The sequence below is a fragment of the Diadema antillarum genome, unplaced genomic scaffold (genome assembly GCF_040938485.1).
Source record: "Diadema antillarum isolate AM-2024a unplaced genomic scaffold, OU_Dant_1.0 scf00000071, whole genome shotgun sequence".
In the NCBI taxonomy this organism is placed as follows: Eukaryota; Metazoa; Echinodermata; class Echinoidea; order Diadematoida; family Diadematidae; genus Diadema; species Diadema antillarum.
This window is the reverse complement of record NW_027270960.1, coordinates 11,837,452-11,856,559: the sequence shown is the minus strand read 5'-3', so window position 1 is coordinate 11,856,559 and position 19,108 is coordinate 11,837,452. Positions and strand designations below refer to the sequence as shown.

At 40.4% G+C, this 19,108-nt stretch overlaps 1 protein-coding gene and 1 non-coding gene across 2 annotated transcripts; both read right to left on the bottom strand.

The window, feature by feature from the left end:
• Positions 1 to 327: 327 nt before the first annotated feature.
• LOC139716934 (DET1 homolog) lies at positions 328 to 5,710 on the bottom strand. The gene is made up of 3 exons (XM_071628459.1): positions 5,642 to 5,710; positions 1,020 to 2,551; positions 328 to 520 (listed from the first exon to the last, which is right to left on the bottom strand). The coding sequence occupies exons 2-3, from the start codon at positions 2,534 to 2,536 to the stop codon at positions 328 to 330; spliced, it is 1,710 nt and encodes a 569-aa protein (XP_071484560.1). The 5' UTR covers positions 2,537 to 2,551; positions 5,642 to 5,710.
• A 12,958-nt stretch (positions 5,711 to 18,668) lies between these two features.
• Positions 18,669 to 18,741, bottom strand: Trnai-aau (transfer RNA isoleucine (anticodon AAU)). Its single transcript has one exon. It is a non-coding gene; the product is annotated as a tRNA-Ile (tRNA).
• Between the last annotated feature and the right edge of the window lie 367 nt (positions 18,742 to 19,108).

Genomic DNA, 19,108 nt, shown 5'->3' with positions numbered 1-19,108 from the left:
AGGATGAATGAAACAATGATACTGAGTACATTCTGTTCCTTTTCAGTATGCCAACAGTGAGGCTTACAAAGTCATAATTATGGGCAAGAAAGTGACAAACTTTTGGTAATACATGTACTGTCATGACTGTCTCAGGGAACAATCATCTCAGCCTCACGAGAAGAGGCAAAAAAAAAAAGAAAAGAAAATGTGCTGTCTCTCTATCACTCCACCTTTAGTACAGAAGTGGAATAAATATGTCTCTTAAAGAAATACAGTCATGTTGTATCCTTCTCCGTACAGCTGATTAGTGCAAAGCAAAATCACTTTGATTCTGCTGAAATCGCATCAGTCTGCCTGTTGGTGCCGGACGTGAAAGTTGACCACATACTCTGTGTTGGTGCGCTGGACCGAGATAGCAAAGGGCTCGTAGGGATGAAAGGTGAAGGCCACCAGACGCCGTGCAGAGGGGGGAGAGGGACGACCAACCAAGCCAGCGTGAATCTTGCACTTGAGGATACCAGAGTCACGGGCATAAAACCTTGGAAAGATGGCCAAAGAAAATGCCAGCAAATAAAGTATTCCTTATCATAGCTTCAATTAAAATTGTTCACTTTCAACACACCATCTGTTTATATGGACCAGAGCTAAGAGTATAATTGTAAATCTCAGAGCAATATATTAGAGCATCATTTCTGGATAAATTTTGAGGTAGTATCACTCTTTCAAGGTTGTAATCATTTGACATGTTAAACACAGGTACCTTCCACGTGATTTAAGAAAATCATACACTCTTACATAAGAATTTAGAACCCGAGGGCTGAAAGCAACTCCCTTTCTACAAAATATCAGTATCAATAAAAAATGCCAGCATTCAATAACCTCAAATGCAAACAATTCTTTCTAAAAAACTGAGCTGCTTAAATTGAGAGCTGAAATAGAAATGTTGGTACACACAAGTAATAAACTTCATGATTATTCAACATACCATGAACATTCTGTAGTAATAAAACCAATGTTTTATATTGTGGCTAATTTACCTGATGGGATAGTCTCCACAAGCCTTTGGTCTCTCCATGACTGAGACCCACTTATCATCATAGCTGAAGAGGGACAGGTCTAAGTAAGGACTGCTGCTGTAGGACTGGGAACTAATTGGCAACTGAGCCAAGAGTCTCTTGACTGCTTCCATGTGACCTCCATACTTTGCATTGATGATTGTGTGCTTGAAGCGGCGCTGAATCTGTCTGGCATACACGTTGCTAGAAGCAGAACACGTTAGCTGGGTGTGGGCATGAAGCGTCGCATTGCGAAACAGGTCACAGAAGTTCTCCAGCAGCTCCAGCAACTCCTCCGATGTATTCTCAAAGACAGCGACAACTTCGGTGGTGACCATGTTGTACACCACAAAGAAAGAGGGCTGGGAGGTGGGGTCAGTCATGCGTAACGTCACCACATCCTCACTTGCGTACTTGATTAAGAGGTGCACCTCATCAAGTAATTGCATCTTCCACATACGGAGCCACCTGAAGAAGTCAAAGTGTTGGTAGAAGTGCCTCATGGCACTGGGCGTTCCCTCTCTATGTGCACGCTTCCACAAATAAACCAGTAATCTATGCTTCAGGGAATTGATGCACTCATCGCGGAAGGGTCTCTCGTTTGACGAGGAGGCTGCTGGAGCCTCGTGTCGAAGAATTGACACAGCCAGGGCATCGTCCTCGTGGCAGAATCGCCCGATTGTCCGCACGTCCAGAAAATGTCCATCAGAAGTGACCTGAAAGATATGAATAGTCTGCTGCTGGACAGAGAGAACTGCGAGAATGTTCTTGTACAGGTACAGTCCTTGATTGTGTGACAAGAAGATTTTGTCACATTTAAAGGCCCTGGTGTCACATAAAACACCAAGTTGCAGATCAATCAGGTGTAGAGAGTAATCTTCAAGTGGGGAGCGATGAGTTGGAGAGACAGACTCGTTGTTGCGGTACATATCATAGAAATGAGGATAGGGCTCATCTGGAACGTAAGCAGCAGATCCGACAATGACATAGCGCCCATCATCTGTAAACAGACTGCATTCACGATTCAAGTGCTCACCATTTGGTGCAATGTTCACTGTGTGTAGCAACACAAAGAATCGCTCAAAGAGATGTCCACGGATGCTCTGGGCCTCATCGTCTACCACATCAGGTTGCTTTGGTTTCAGCGTTTGCAGTAAATCTCCGGCAGCTGCAGGACCTTCAAATCTGTAAATCTCTAGCGATGTTTGATCAGAGGAGAATGCAATGAAATAGCGTCCATCAGGGGAAAACTTGCGTAAGAAGCATGGTGGCTTCTCCACATTGACAATTGTGAAATTGGGAAAGATGTTCTGGTGAAAAGACCTTGTGAGTGTGAAGTGTGAAAGTCTCTTGGGGCGGTAGATTTCCCGAAGGCGCAATCGATGAACAACATTTTGGCTGGGTATTCGCCGCACTTTTATTTTGGCCTCATAGTTAATGCTTGGCTTCTCAAAGGATTGCTGCTGTGACTGCTTGCCGTTTGTATTTGTCACTTTCATTATGTCTCAGAAAGCCTGCAAAACCAATGGGAGAAAAGAAAGAAAAAATCTAAATACATGCAGCACCAAACTTACCTTTTCATTACTTCAAAAGAAGGGCGAGTATCTAATTGAGAGTTTTGTAAAGTGAGATTTTATAAAGAAGAAATTATCTTATAAAGACAAATTAATCATCTTTGGATGCTCAAGAAAAGTTTTCTATACAAATTCACTCAAACATTTGCTCAATGTATGTGAGATCATCACACAGTGATGCTATAATTTTGAATATTCCCAAAATCTAAAATGGTATCACCAGAATTCACTTATTCAGGCTGGTGTGCACACAAACTGAACAGATATTCAGGAGTCATTCTGGCGGATGACGTAGCATTACTGAGCTCTACTCCCAGAGAACTTCAGGAGATGCTAAATGTGATGCAGACATATGCCGACAGATGGCACTATAAGATTAACCCTTCAAAGAGTGTGATAGTGGTAATAAATGGGAAAAGATCCGACAGTCAAATGCAATGGACAATGGTGGCTCCATCATCGAACAGAAGACCTCCTATGGATGAGATGAGCATCTTGGGATTATGAAATCTGGAACCCGGCTCGACCCAACAGACACTATCATCGCAAAAGGGCTCAAAACCTTCTATCCCCTCTCTGGGGTTGGAGTCCATACTCTAAGCCTTATCCCCACACTATTTGCACACTTACAGAATACTTTTTGTCTCCCTTGCATGCTTTATGGGATGACCATATACCATCTATCAATAAGCATGATTGCCAAACTTGACCGGGCGCAAATACATCTTTTCAAGAGGATAATCGGCCTACCCCTTTCAGCTGCAGACAAAAGTATCTATCTCCTCACTGGCCTAAACCATATCTCACGATGAATCGATCATGAAAAACTCCTACTACTTGGCCAAACCCTCAACCTAGACCACACAAGGTTTGAGCGACGTACCTTTCTCCATGCTGTAAGCTGCAACACCCCATTCATCTCCGCTCTGAAGCTCACTCTAATGAAATACAACCTGCCTAAGCTCAACGATCTCATTAACCGTTTCATGCCATACCCCCAATGGAAACGCCTCAAAATACAATCAAAACAGCAACACAGAAGGACCTCACAGAAAGATCAATCTCAAGCCCTCACTTGCATTCTAGATACACTAGACTCACAACAATCACAGGATACTCTACCCCTCAAACCCTCCATCCCATATCATCTGTCAGGCCCTGACAGCAAGAGCCCAACTCCTAACATCCACATACCTGCTACAAAAAAGACTCCACAAGATAGAGAAGGATGTGGACCCCACATGCCTCCTATGCAAAGAGAGAGATGAGACAATAGTACATTTTGTTACTACCGGTACCTCCAGCTACACCACTGGCATCCACCAAGAATTCATCAAACAGAACAGAAAGTTCCTACTGGACCATCCCTCTCCTTCCAACGACTATTGCACCCAGACTCTATTTCAGTTTACTTATCCCACACTTTTACCATATGACCCTAACCTCCCTCAGTCTGTTAATTACAATATTCTGATGCGTGTTCCCTCCATTTTATCTTTAAATTCCATATTAATCGACTGAACGTCAATCTATCACACTCCATATTAATCAATTGAACATCAATCTATCAAACTCCATATTAATCGACTGAACGTCAATCTATCAAACTCTGCTGCCCGAGTGATATATCAACTACAAATGTATCTAATAAGAAGGTGCTCACAATCCTGACTGAACACTTATGTGCGACCCACACATGTCAATCTCCAACATAAATGGAGGGAGGAAAAGAAGAAGAAGATATGACCGACAGAGATGAACATTGCATAGTTTAAAAGGATAATACCATGCAAATTATAGTTTAAAACGCATTGCAATGTGTGTGGTTCCTATGAGAAAAATAAAAATGAACATCATTTATCTGTCAAGAGTTGTGGTTCTTGTGGTAATTTGTTTTTGATTGCTGGTTAACTTCCTCTTTATCACTACGGTATGCTACAAACACAGTTGTACACATAAAATCTAACACTGCCTGACTGCATCTCCAGTCACTCATTATCAAGATCACACAGGTCGCTCAGTCCCAAAATCACAACTAAATTTTACCTAAATAATTTACTTGCAGACCTGTCACAGGTCTACATACAAGGTCCTTTGTACACTGTGGACCCTATCAGTATCAATGAATCAATCAATAATCATATCATCACAGCACAGGTACTTGAGGTCTAAATTTAATTTAGGGCCTAGCTAGGCTAGGCCTACTCACTAACTCAGTTAACACTGGTTAATTTAGATTTATAGACTAAATTTACTGTAAAACAGTGACTATATTTTTGTTGGTGGGGTAGGCCTACATTCAATGCAAATGTTAGTCTGGTGCGTTTTTGTGGCATAAACAGGACAGTATTATAAATTTACTTAGCATCCTTTCGCTGAAAAGTATTGGCAAAATCGTGAAATAGGCCCCACCGCAGTGCGCGTGCACCCGTGCGTTAGCAAGCAAGGTTAGGTTAGGGTTAGGGTTTAGGGTTAGGTAGGGTTGTATTTATGGTTAAATTGGCCATTAAATTAGTCAAGGGACATTAGGGAGTCCTTCCGAGAACAAAAAGTAGAAGACCAAAGAAAAAACGGGAGAAAGGGAGGACGAAAGATGCTATGCTGTGGAAATCGGCCCCACCGCCGTATGCATCTCGCGTAAACGCCGTTTGGTGGGGCCGCATTCACGAGTATTATACCATACTGTGGAAGAAAGCCCCACCGCCGTGCTTATCTACCGATGAACGCCACACGGTGGGGCTGAATTCACGAGTATAAACAGGCGAGCCGCCGTAGTATTTGTACGGACACGCAGTGGTGGGGCCTATTTCACGAGTATGCCAAAGTATTGTGCATTGATAATATTCCACGACACTTGCGTTGTCCTCACACTGCACTGCACTGCTTGCTACAATGCTGGTAGGTAACCCCTCCCACCCAGTAGGTCTAGTAGCTAATAAACTAACACGAAAGTACACGCGTGGGACAATGCTACAATGATTCAGTATGTGAAACTAACAGAAATGAAGAAATTTGGTTGATCACACGTACGTCAGCCACTGAATGAGAAGCTGCCCTGTCCTGGCTTCTGAGAATCCTCAGGAGCTGACAAAAGGAAGAAAAGGAAGAGTTTGTACGTCTCATTAGCTCATTGAATGAGCATTCTCCACGGCAACTCAATCGCGGCCTTCACATAGTCCGCCCTCTCGTGGTTGCATGTAGGTCAACGTCTGTCAATGAAGTGGATGACGTCATGAGGTGATGTCCCGTCAGCAGGGATTGCACTCCCGGCCCGTACGTATTATTGAGTAAAGTGTTCTGAGGAGCCTTACGTCATAACTTACCCAAAACAACAAGAAAATTTGCATCATGGTCTTCAACTCAACTCGAAAGTACACATCATCACAGTGAGCAGATATGACAGGAATTTAGGAGTGACGTGTACGAAAACGAAGGGAATGAGAAAGAAAACAACCGGTTTAGCTGACGTGTCAAAAGAAAGGCCAAAGAATATAAATTCTGCCCTACATACACATTGAATTCATACATGCTTCTCTCTCGAAAAAGACATCAGATCAACTCATCATAACTGTTTCTCATCTCTCTCGCACCATATCTAGGAGAAAATACACCATCCTCTACAGAGCAATATATTTTCTACCAAGGCAACGGAAACGCGGTTTTGCGCCACAAAACTTTTAACTGTGTGAATTTGTGCTAATCTGACTCTAGTCCGGGTGGTGTTCTTAAAATTGATTCTCTCCTTGAGAAGCTGCGACGGACGAACTGTATACTGTCATATCGCCTGCCCGCCCCTCTACGGTGGACGCATTCATAGTTCCTTTTTGAGACGGAATTTATCCTTCCGCTGAATACTATAAACGTCGATCAGGATGAGATTGAGGATGGGAAGAAATGGTCTGAGGCTTGCTGCCGTCCTTGTCGGGTGTATCCTGATGATAGATGGCAGTGATGCTCTGAGGATAAATCTCCATCCAGGTCCCATGCGGTAAGTTCAAAGATTGTTTGTTTGTTTGTTTGTTTTTTGTTTGTTTGTTTGTTTTTTAAGGCAACATTATATTAAGAAAGTTTGTTCCTCTTACTTTTAGTAATGATAATGTTATAGAAATCATTTCAATTCAGTTGTATCTCCTTATAATTACATATTGAATTTCTATAGGCCTACTTGGGTGGGACCCTCCCATTTTTTCGCAAAATATAATCCTAAGTATTTGTGTATACGTGTGTGTGTGTCTTTTTTGCTTATCCCCTATCTCTCCCTCTCTCTCTCTCTCTCTCTCTCTCTCTCTTTCTGTCCGTCAATCATATATAATGTATACTGTATCATCTATCTTTTTATCTATCTACCTATCATTCATATATGTATATATATATATATATATATATATATATATATATATATAAAATCTATCTATCTGTCTATCTATCCACCTTTCTATCTATCCATGACACCTATTTATCTATGTACAGTTAGCAAGTTATAGCTAGCTATCTCCGAACATACCTGTACCACCATAACTTTTCTTTGTAATAGATTCTCCAGACATGTTAGCATTCTAAATTCCCACCATGACACCCCTGCCCTAGGTCTGTATCTTGTAACGCTTATAGACGATACTCGTTCTCTGAACAACAAAAAAAAAAAATCCTTGTCTATTTCATAGCAGTCTCTTTGATAACATTAATATTCGTGTTTCTACTCATTGCTACCCATGACGATTTAGATCAGTTCGTATAGCGCCTCCTGTCGGTGTAACTGAGCTCAATTCACTCATGGACGATTTTTGGCAGCACGACCCGTTCGACGACTTATTCTCGTATTTTCCATGGCAACGGTCGTTTCTTAGCAACGATCTCCTCAAGTTTCTACCAAGGCATCATCAGAGACGATGCTCACAGCATCAGCCACCATCTCTGAATGCAGCAGAGGAAGAACATCAGAAGGTAAGAGAACGTATTCACGTCTTTATTATGTAACATGCATACTATAATTTATGGCTACACCATGATGAACCACTATGATAATTATAATCAATAATGGTGGGTTATCTTCATAGGTTTGAAAAAAAAACAATGTTCCTGATTCTGATGTCGATGATATTAGTAGAGATTATGTCTTTATTTGACTGTAATATTTGCTGACAATTTATAGTTCGTCCAGTGTTTTATTCCCTGTAAATTGATAGAAAAGACAATCAATAAACATCGTGATTGACGACAAAAACAATTGCTGAATATATAGCCATTACTTCAAAATGTGAACGGGAGGTTGACCTTTTTAGTCAGTATGCTACAATTGAACTATATGATATGTAAGTGTAATCTAAACTGCAAATCCTATGTCATGCATTATGCAGAATTGCCAAAACGAAATCGTGTTGTCTGTACTGAAGTGTTGTTTTCGATATAGCTATTAGAAGTATAATTACGTGCTGGACGTAACGTTGTTAAACCAATACATCTACCTTCAAATAATAATTGAATACGTCACACTTGTATGTTACTTTTTAAATCAAATTTACTGTAGTCGGCATTCATGATGAACAGATAAAGTTTCACCTAATTTGTTATACGTAATTTGATATTGCATACTATTGTACCTTTTTGGGACATTTTCATGAGAAACATGAAAATAGATTGAAATTGAAATCGATATACAGCAGGATTTAGTTCAGGATCACCGTATAATACTTGCAATACGCTCTGCGAACTGCGAATGCTACATAATTTCTGTGTTTCTTGAACTAACGTCACTGTAGAAGTTCCTCTGTGCCAACGAGTCAAATATACGTAAATTTCACATAAATACCCATGGAAGGAAATAATCGTGGCACACAATGGAATAATGAGGAAATGCATTCAATTTTTTGCCGCTAATTTCTACAGCAATTTCAAAACAAATCTGACATTTTCTATCCATTGCAAAATAAATGCATGAAATGAAATGAAATGAAATTAGAGTTCTACCAGATGCACCCGCACGAAGGGGCCATTTTACCTATGTTCAAAGAACGGCTTGTGGGCAAGCACAGTCTATTTACTATTCAACAATGTAGCAGTAGATCTTATTGAGTGAACTGAATGAGACAGCTAGAATATTATTGGTTGTCGTTCTGATTACGTCACAGCTCATGGCACAGGAGAAACAGCTGGATGAGAAGGAGACGAAACTGAAGCAGGAGCGATCAGCCCTGGAGCAACGGAAGATCGAGATACGGAACCGCGCGAGGCGGGAGACCAAGGAGGAACGGCTCGAGAGACAGAGACAGATCCAGCGGGAGCGGGAAGAAATCGAGCGGCGGAGGAAGGAGATCCAGGAACAAGAAGAGAGGCGGAGATTGCTAGAGGAAGAGCAAGCTGTCCGGAGGGAGGAAGCCTTGTTGAAGACGAGGAGGAGACTTCAGATGGAGGAGCGGGCAGAGAAGCAGAAGAGAGTCATGGAGAGGGAACGGAAGGAGCGAGAGGAGCAGGAGGCTAGGAGGAGGTATCAGGAGGAAGAGAGGGAGCTGGTGAGACGAGCAAGGGAGCGAGAAGAGATGGAGCGTCAACAGCGGGAACACGAGGATAGGAGGAGGCGTCAGACAGCTCGACAGGATCAGGTATGGTCATCACAAACTACATGTATATCTTATTCTATCAGGTTGTCATAAACTTTGCCATCCCCCAATCCCAGTTCCAGTCATCCATAGAGGATTTTACTGTAGTCTCGATAGAGTACATGCGAGAAGTTTGTCAGAATATCAGACAATAATGGGTTCGTATGATATTAACAGATAAGTGTTATACTGGATTTGCATCATTGCATGTAAATTAAGAATTGCTATGTGTATATACATTGATATAAAATGAGTTATATTGTTTTGACCGAGGCCAATCTTATAATTATTACGCTTTACATTTACCAGCAAACAATGCAGTAACATACATAATCTTTTTATGTTATAGATGTTATAGCTGTATGAAAACAACTCTGTATTGTGTACATTATTCTGAGAAGGTGCTTATGGACAATCTGGTTAACGACTTGACCGGCATATGATATCAAAATATTGTCTAAAATTTTCCCTTTGTATTATAATTACAGAGGGCATTTCGCAACCACGAGAGGACGAGTGAATACACGCCAAAGACAGAACTCGCACGCCTCCAGGTCAATGGTTACAATCCGGAAGACATCACCATCGCTACAAATGGCAACCGGATGACGGTCATGGGTCGCCATGTGTGCGGCTGCAACGAGAACTGCTTCGAAAGAGAATTCCAGCGAGTCTACACTCTCCCAAAGGACGCCGACACCAGAACGATAACCGGAAACATCGACGAGAACAGCGTCCTCATCGTCACAGGGCGAAGAAGCGGCAACCATGGCAACAGAAATCACCTCGTCGACGCAAAGATTTCAGTTGGCGGGATGAGCAACTCCCCGCGAAATCATGACGCGTCGTGTGGCGGAAGGAGAGGCGGCATCAAGCTGAAAAAGATGAACAAGCGGACGGGCGTGATTCTAGAAGACGTCGAATTTCAGGATAATCTGGTTGAGCGTTTTGAAGGGGAAAATGATGAAGACGGTATAACGATAGAAATTGTAGATTAAGAACGCAAGATGCTTGAGGGTGATTGTTGTTGAGTTTTTATACTAGTTTCCATCGGTAATCAAAGAGAGATAGATGGATAGATAGATAGGGAGAGAAAGAGAGTGAGAGATAAAAACATAAAGAAAGGAAAGAGAGAGAGAGAGAATCACGAGTATAGTAACCGATTTTTTTTTCACAGACAACTCGAACGCTTGTATACACTTTAAGAAAATCTGCCTGAGTGACATTGGAGAACCTTTTTCTTTCAATTTGGCAATGTTCTTGAAGAGGATTGATGATTATCTAACGTGTATAAAAATGAGAATTACTCCAAGAGTAAATTTGCAGTAATCACTCACATCTCAACATTTTATCATTTAAGATTCTTCTTTTTATTCATAAAGTAAATCCTACAAAACGATATAGGTCTACAGTTTATCATCAAGGAATTAGTTACCCATCTGTCCCCACATAGTCATGGATTACAACTGTTACATTAATCTCTTCTCTCTATTTATAGACTTATTAGTGAATTTTATGGTGATAGGCCTTTTTGGTTGCTGCCCCATGATAATGGTGAAGGTTCGGTAATCAGAAAATGAAATAAGATTCGTTATTCAGAAAGTTCGTTATTTCAAAATACACCAATTCCCTATATTTTACCTAGAGGTTTGTTAATCCGAAAGTGATAAATACTTAGATGATCCTATAACATTTTGTGGTATTATATCAAAGGTTCAATATTCCGAAGGTTCGTTGATTCGAAAATGAAAAAGGGGGAGGGGGCGTCGTCATTCGGAAGGTTCTTTAATAAGCCAGTTCGGGGTTCCTGTTTGAGCATTAGCAGAAAAAGGTAATTTGTACCGAGAGACGGGTTGGTTTTTAATTTCACTGAGATAAGCATCCGTATCAGTGTAATGTTATGATTATTCATGTAATCCTTATCAATGGTGCCTGCCAGTACATCCACCTGAGAGCAAGCCTGGTATTTGGCAATGTTAACAGAAACAGTTTGTTAATGTATTCAAAACAGCACAATGAAATGGATGCTTCCCAAAGTGTTGATTGACGAACCATTCTGGTCACTTCATCTACACAGGTTCATTCTTTGTTTGAATACGAGTTCCATAAATTGCTATGTTGGGCAAAGCAGCTGCATTATGTCGCTTTGAATTGAGTAAAGTGCCTAACCAACTGAGATAACTGAAAGGTAATTTGTACCAATGTGCACATTAGCTTTCTCCGAACTGGCTTATTCGAAAATGAATAAGGTTCGTTATGCCGAAAGTTTGTACATAATCGTATATCGTGATGCATACTTTATTCGTCTTGTATCCTAAAGGTGCCGGCGCGGTGGATGGTGTTTTTTCTGATAACGCAGTGATATAATTTACGTTTTTGCCATTTTCTATGAACTTCTTAGGTGAAAGCAATACATTATGCAATTCAGCTATAATTACGTACATATGGATTCGTTTTGCGATTTATAACTGTGTGATACTTTGGTTTGTATATGATTCCAATACTCTGCATTGATTGAACAGTACTTCTGTTTATTTTTTTCTAATTCACTTTTGTATGACTTGTAATTTATAATTAAAAGAAAGACTTGGTATTGCCCTAATCTATTTTGGTCACGATTTAGCGTAATTTTCGTTATTAGTTTAGGAGGGTTGTTTGTTTGTTGCTTTGGTTTATTTGTTTGAGAGGGAGAGGGAGAGAGAGATAGAGGGAGAGGGAGAGAAGAAGAAGAAGAAGAAGAAGAAGAAGAACCACAAAAACAACAATATCAACGATAAGTACAACACCAAGGCAATGCATGGTTTTTATTAGCAGACTGACATAACATTTTCATGTTTTTCAAATTGCTTCATGACAAAGTTTGAACATTGCTCAGTTGGATTTACTTATAGCGACGAGTCATCCTGAATACAAACTCATTGTTATTTGACAATTGTTTTCAGCGAACGAGAATAATCAACCAAAAGACATGCAGATATACAGCATACACTCATGGAGTTGTAACGTATATACAAAGAGTTCAGTTCGGGAAAATTTGCTCTTGCAATGTAGGCCTACTATAAACACAGGAAGAATTAACTATTTTTCACAAATACAGCGTTAGAACTGTGCATTTCATTGAATGTATGTACGATACGAAATCTATCATTCTTAACACAGCTTTGGCAAAAAGTTACGGATGCCACAACAACCATGACAACAGACACTTTTCTTTATTTAGATTTAGTCTCCACTTCTAGTAGTCATCGTATTTGATGACGTCAGATTACCACAGACAAAGGAGTATTGGTATTCATCGTTGTTATTTTACCAACTTGACTTTATCAATATCGAATAAATCAGCTTTGCCCTATTTTTTTGAAGAAATTCCAAAATCTGAATGTGCCGATGCCCTCACAAAGAAGAAAATTTTGATCCTTAAACCAGGGACGTGGGGAAAAAGTTTGACCTCCCTGGAACTAATGTGTTTGCGTCTTTTGTCTTTTATTGTTCTTTTAATTGCTTCTTTTTTGACAATCTAAAACCTTCATGGGGAATAAAACCCAATTCTACATGTTGATTGAGTGAATGCAGCAATATTAGTAGAACAAAACTTCGGGAAGTTTGAGGAATATCGGACAATTCGCTCAAAAGTTTTGAGGCAATTTGAAAAGCAATTGAACCCGTTGGGGGAAAAAAGATAACATTTTGAAAGTTTCAGTGTCGACATGGCTGGATTAGAAGACTACTACAATTCGTGAGGCCAAATGTGTACAATGATATTTAGAAAACATGAACAGAATGCCACAAAATTCCATCTTTTTAAAGAAAAGGACACATTCCCTCGGCTTGTTACTGACATAATTCTATAGGTAACACTATTCTCCCTACTTTCTGAAAGAGGTGAGTCAGGTGCACTTTAATAGATACAGAAAAGTGAAAATATGTTGAATTTTCTCTATATATTTGCTTACATAGTTTTCCATTATACTTGACGTCACAAATTGTTGTCGCCTTCTCATCAAGCGAAGGCAGCGATGGCTGCAGCGTAACTTTCATTATAACTTTTGAACGAATTGTCCGATTTTCCTCAAACTTCGCTGTATGATGTGTTCTACTAATAAAATTAATAATTCCCTCAATTTATGTGTTGGGTTTCAATCTCCTTTAATTCATGACCTATAACACTTCCGAATAAAACCAACTGGTTGCGGCACATCGGCACAACGGCAGCGAACTATGGCGGACATCACTTGTCTGAACGTGGGCATAGTGGTAGCGTATATAAAAGGGTTAATGCAACTGTTAGAAATAATGAGCATGGTTGCCCACGGTACGGCCGGATCGCTGAATGAAACAAGGCAGCAGACACCGAACGGGAGGAGGCACACGAAGTACGCAACGACCACCATGGCAAGACGCTTGGTGACGTCAACTTGGTGAGAGCAGACCTTGGGATGTTTTGGCCTGATATCGCTTGTTCGCTCTTGCCTCGATCTCGGCATCTTCGATGGCGGGAGATCAAGGACCACGCCGGCATGATCGGCTCCTTGATCGTCCACCGCCTCCCTCTTTGGGGACTCGAGGGCAGTTACTGTCTCTTCCCCATCTGGAGAGGGGTGTGAAGAGCAGACCTGATTTCTTGGTGCAGGTGTGTCGTTCTCATCCGGAGGTATTCCTTCGTCACCAGACTGGGCATATGAGGGATTGACGTGACACTCGCACTGCAGTTCGGCACTTGATGACATCGGGCCGGGTTGTCCGACCTCTTCGCAAGCAGTGGGCACGTCAGTGGCCATCTGGTTCGATGAACCATTGTCACCCGCATCCTGATTAAGATTGTCATCGGCGCACCCAGCTCGTTCGGTAGGGCTAGCTGACCTCAATGGTTCCCTTGACAACGACCTCTTGATCATTTTGTTGTGACGTCTGACGTAAATGAATATTCTCAAATAGATTATGAGCAAAGCCGCGAAGACAGGAACAATCACCGCAACGGCAGCGAGAAGACTATAGTAGTCAGAGTTAGACCAGCTGGTATCCTGGACACAAGTTTTATACTTCTCTGAATATCCCAACTTGGCGAATCCGGCAAAATGAGGGACAAAGACAAGAACGGATGTATAGAGCCAGGAGAAGAGGACTATTACAGCTATGGTCCGCGTCGTGTAGAGACTCCGAAACTTTGTGGGAGACTGCGATATGAGGTACCATCGGCTATGTGCGATGGGGACCAGAGTAATCGCCCCAGTGCCCGGGCAGATCGTGACGACGGCGCCAGTAACTGCACACACCCACTCCTCCAGCGGCCAGCCATCTTTGGCAAGCAGCGCGACCACGAGAAACGGGATGATCGTACACGTAAACAGGTCGGCGAAAGCAAGGTTGACCACGAAACAATTGGTCGGAGAGCGCAGCTTCCTGGACAAGAAGACAGAAAGGATGACCAGGCCATTCCCAACTAACCCAACGATGGTCACTAGACAAAAAACGACGGACATTGCTATTCGCTGAGTATAGTCCTCAAAGACGAAATCGTCTGCAACTCTCTTCACACCTGATGATAGGGCAGTGTCACGGCCAGGATTTATTTGAAGGATGAATTCCATATTCCAGTGCTGTTCTTCGATAAAACTTTTCATTTCTAGAAAATCCGGCACATCTTTAATTCAAAGCAGCTCACTATGACCGCGGAAACTAACGCACAGTCTTCCCTCGTTCTTTAATTGACCTCTATCGGTATTAGTAAATCTATCCGTACATGAGCTGTGCTCGCAAATGAAATGTTGCCAACAGTAACAGATTTTTGTTCCCTGTCAGTGTTCAAGCTTCCAGCCGGTCTGAGCGAGGAGGTATTATAGGCGCCTGGTACCTCCTCAGCTTGAGATGCAGTCAGCAGGGAAAATTCAGGCGGGAAAACAAAATACACTCGTCTCCAACTACCGTGCAATTCAATTTCATTTCAAGATTCTTCTCACATTGCTCGAGTATACAATCTGCCCCAGCAGTAAAAAAGTGTTAATGTAATATACCAACAAAGTTCAAGTGGATAGCGTGAATGATTCAAGCGACAGCTTGATTTAATTTCGACGTGACAGAACTTCTAGCTTATCCATTATGCATTTTGTTTTGATTTTTTTTTTCTTGATTCCACCGTCCACCTCCATTGCAAATTCAAACTCTGCCTTGTTGTATGATGATGTATAGAAAGTAGAAATATTTCATACCTATAAGTTCACCCCATCCCATGCTTGTGAGCTATAATATAAAGAAAAAACCCGGCAAACATACAAACAATATATCTCTCATTTGAATCAGTAAGCATGTACAGAATGAGTTAGTTCCATCGCAAATATTATCTTTTTTTAATTCAAAGTACATTGTATATCTGTTTTACACCGCTCCTCACACATTGCACTATATCATCTCGTCACTTCTCACTTCTGCTTTACCATCTTGTAACTGCCACTAGTATTTGTAATCTTCTCTTTTCCCTTTATGCACTTTTTTCAGTCTCAATTTGATGTTGTTCTTCCCTTCTGTTTTATTCTTTAATCAAATGTAAACATCCATTAATTTCCCCTTCTCATTTCGTCTCTCTTAACCCTATTAAAGGGATAGTACAGTATTGGTGGAGATGAGAATTGGGCTTTTAACTTTTTGCGAGATACCAAGAAAACACTTAGGATGTAGTACAGAGCATACCATTTTAAGAGGAATTCAAAGTTTATTTGATGAAAATCGGGTTTGGAATGACTGAAACATCCAAAAACAAAGTAAAACAAAGCGATCATAATAAAGTGTGGGTCCCACACTTTATTAGAATTGCTCTTTTTTGGATATCTCAGCCATTTCAAAACCAATTTTCATCAAATAAATGTTGAATTCCTCATAGAATTACATGCTCTTTCATATTTCATGAGAGGTTTCTCATTATCTCACCGAAAAATGTTAGAAACCTGAAATTAGGTCTCAACCAAAACTGTACGATCCCTTTAAGCTATTTTGACCCCTTCCAAGCCCAAGGGGGACACATTGTGCCCCAAACAGCTTCTTTATTATGTGATGTATCTCAGTCATATTATTGGCACTTGGGTAGAGCAACTCATACTCTACATGACCCAACATTAGACATTTCTCAAGGGCACCCATTGAGGGGTGCTATTTACCAAAATATGAGGAAATACAAAGGAAATATGCTAAAATCATATTTGTCTTTATGTTTTTTCATCCCCAGTATATGTTTTTATTCTATATCAATCATTTTCATAATTTGCTACCAAAGCAAGTCAACCTTCACTATTTTGATACGGTTAAAATTTCTCAAGGTCAATTCATGGGAGCGCTATTCATTGGAATATGAAGAAATACATGAAACATATATTGCTTAGGGATAGGCCACATTTCATATTTCCATGATATTGGAATCTAGAGTCTGCAGATTGGTAATATGATAAACAAATGATATTACAAGTAAAGTTTGTGTGAAAATTACACAAAATAAAAGAGTAGTCTTTGGGAAATGCTCTTTTTTCCGATTATTTGTAATATTTCTATTATTTGATGGCTATGTCAAATAAAAATAAAGGAAATAATAAGACGACTATTTCAGAGCAATTGACGACCAAAATCACTTCACATAATTACTTCCCATTTCATCCATTATTACATTGTTAACTGAAATTTAAACAGAAAAACATGCAAAATCTGACAGACATTGTTGTCAGTTTACGGTTTCCATCGTAACCAGCAATAGCAGACGTAGCTAAATTAGATATCAACATGTTTGCAATAAGATTTTAGAAAAAGTCACCAAATTTGGCTGAAAGCAGGTAAAGGGTGTAGGAGTGACGAATTAAAATATGTTCGGTGATGGGGACACAATAAAGTATATTTTGATTGAGCAAAATAAAACATTTTATAGTGGTACCTCACTTGTTTTACACATAATAAGGAATATTCTTGAAATTATGACCAAAATATCATTTTCTCTGTGTGTGTGTGTGTGTTTTACTATAGCTTTAATGGGAAACATCTAAAATCAACAAGAATAGAGTTTAAATCGTTTTGAGATGAAACTATTCATAACATTCCTGCAAAAGAGAAAAGACAAAACGTATTTGATAAGCACTTCTACTTGTCTTGAGGGCCTCCTTTGAGCGCCCAATATTTGCGTGAGAAGTATTGGATGCTGCGAGACAATGGCAGCCAACGGTTACCTAGGAAACGCACTTTCATTAAAAAAAAAAAACCGCCCAACTCAACGTCATCAGTCGTGCAACCAGAATGTTGTATATATGTAGTTTACCTACACCGCCTAGACTACCCATGTATGTTCAAAATAAACATTATTGTGTGGTACTAGTAATTAATCATTAAGCTGGAAACCGGAATTGTTACTGGATGGTACAGAATGAGATTAATTTATGTGGTAACGTATCTGGAAAAGCATGATTGATGCCTCATAGTCAATTAATCATTATTCAAGAATGAGTACTGACGTAGTTACGGAAAATTCAAAACATAAACTATGTCATATGATTGGAGCAATGAATACCTGAAAGTATAGCAAAGTTGATCATCTACTAATCAAAGGCTGCGACACGGGGGAGGAGGGGTGGGTCGGGGGAGGGGTGCAGCAGCAGCTGTAGGGAAAAAAAAAACAATCAAAGGGAACTTATTCGTAGGGCGGTAGCCTATAAAAGCCACAATAATAGGAGGGCCTACTTTCGGATGGTTCCACTTGAGATAGATGGGGTGAGGTGGGGGGGGGGGGGGCAGTGCCCCTTGACCCAATTACGAGCATGCACTACCCCCCCCCCCCCAAACACACACACATCACATAGGCCTAAGAGTTCAGTAGCTTCCCAATAAAGAGCAGCAGTCTAATGAACACTTTACATATAAAGCACTGAGAGAAAATAAATCATCTTGGAAGTAAACACTGCAATTAATGTTGTTATAACGAAGATGATGTAAGGTTATGATTATGTTGACTGCATGTCATTACCACAAGTAACTGTTTGAACATTGCTATGGAATCATCACAATTGCTGTGTAAAATGAAATGCTGGACCAATGCTTGTGCCACGAATTATGAATTGAATGGCAACAACATCTCGGATTCTTCCATAGATGGTAGTGTTAATGATAGTGGTAACGATAAAAACTTTGATACAGACATTAAATTGTCAGAAGTGTTGATTGCAGCGCATACATTATCCATATTTCAACCGCAGTGATGGTTTTGAAATACTTAGCTTTTCTAGGTCATATATAGTAGATATCTATAGATGATTTCAGCGACTATAATGATAATGTGCAATCAACCCACAGCAAAAGAAGAGACCAGTACATTTCTTTTATTGATACTAGTCGGCAAGTCAGTTAAAAATGATTTACTTAAAAAAAAAAAAAAAAGAGATAAGGGGCAAACCCCCCCCCCCCCCCCAAAAAAAAAAAAAAAAAAAAATCACCGGCTGTGGTCCACATGAGGCTCGAACTCATGACCCTCGCGTTATTAGCACGATGCTCTGCCGACTGAGCTAGCGGACCTTCGGTGAACGTAAGAAAGAAATTAAACTATATATAGCATTTAATAGACGTGTTGCCTGCGTAGGGTGATATTGGTGCGCTATTGGGGGTATTATGTAAATAACCAATAAGGTGGAGTGGGTATGAATATGCATCATCTGTTGTAAAGTTACACGATCATGTTGTGTCCGTTTTGTATGTGATTCGTTTTGACTTTTCTTTGTTGAATCTATAATCACTTTAGTAAGAATCTGGGGGGAAGCCCCCCCCCCCCCCCCCCATTTTCATTTGGTTGTGTTCATGTTGTTGTTGTTTTGTATTTTTGTTCTGTTCCCATTCAGCTTATGATTAAACCTCATTTTTACTTTCCATTAGTTCTTTCTTTGAC

Excerpts from the sequence above, each read along its gene's own strand:
- LOC139716934 (XM_071628459.1), bottom strand. The coding sequence starts at position 2,536 with ATGAAAGTGACAAATACAAACGGCAAGCAGTCACAGCAGCAATCCTTT. Across the intron at positions 521-1,019 it reads TGTGGAGACTATCCCATCAG|GTTTTATGCCCGTGACTCTG; the intron begins GTAAATTAGCCA and ends CATCTTTCCAAG.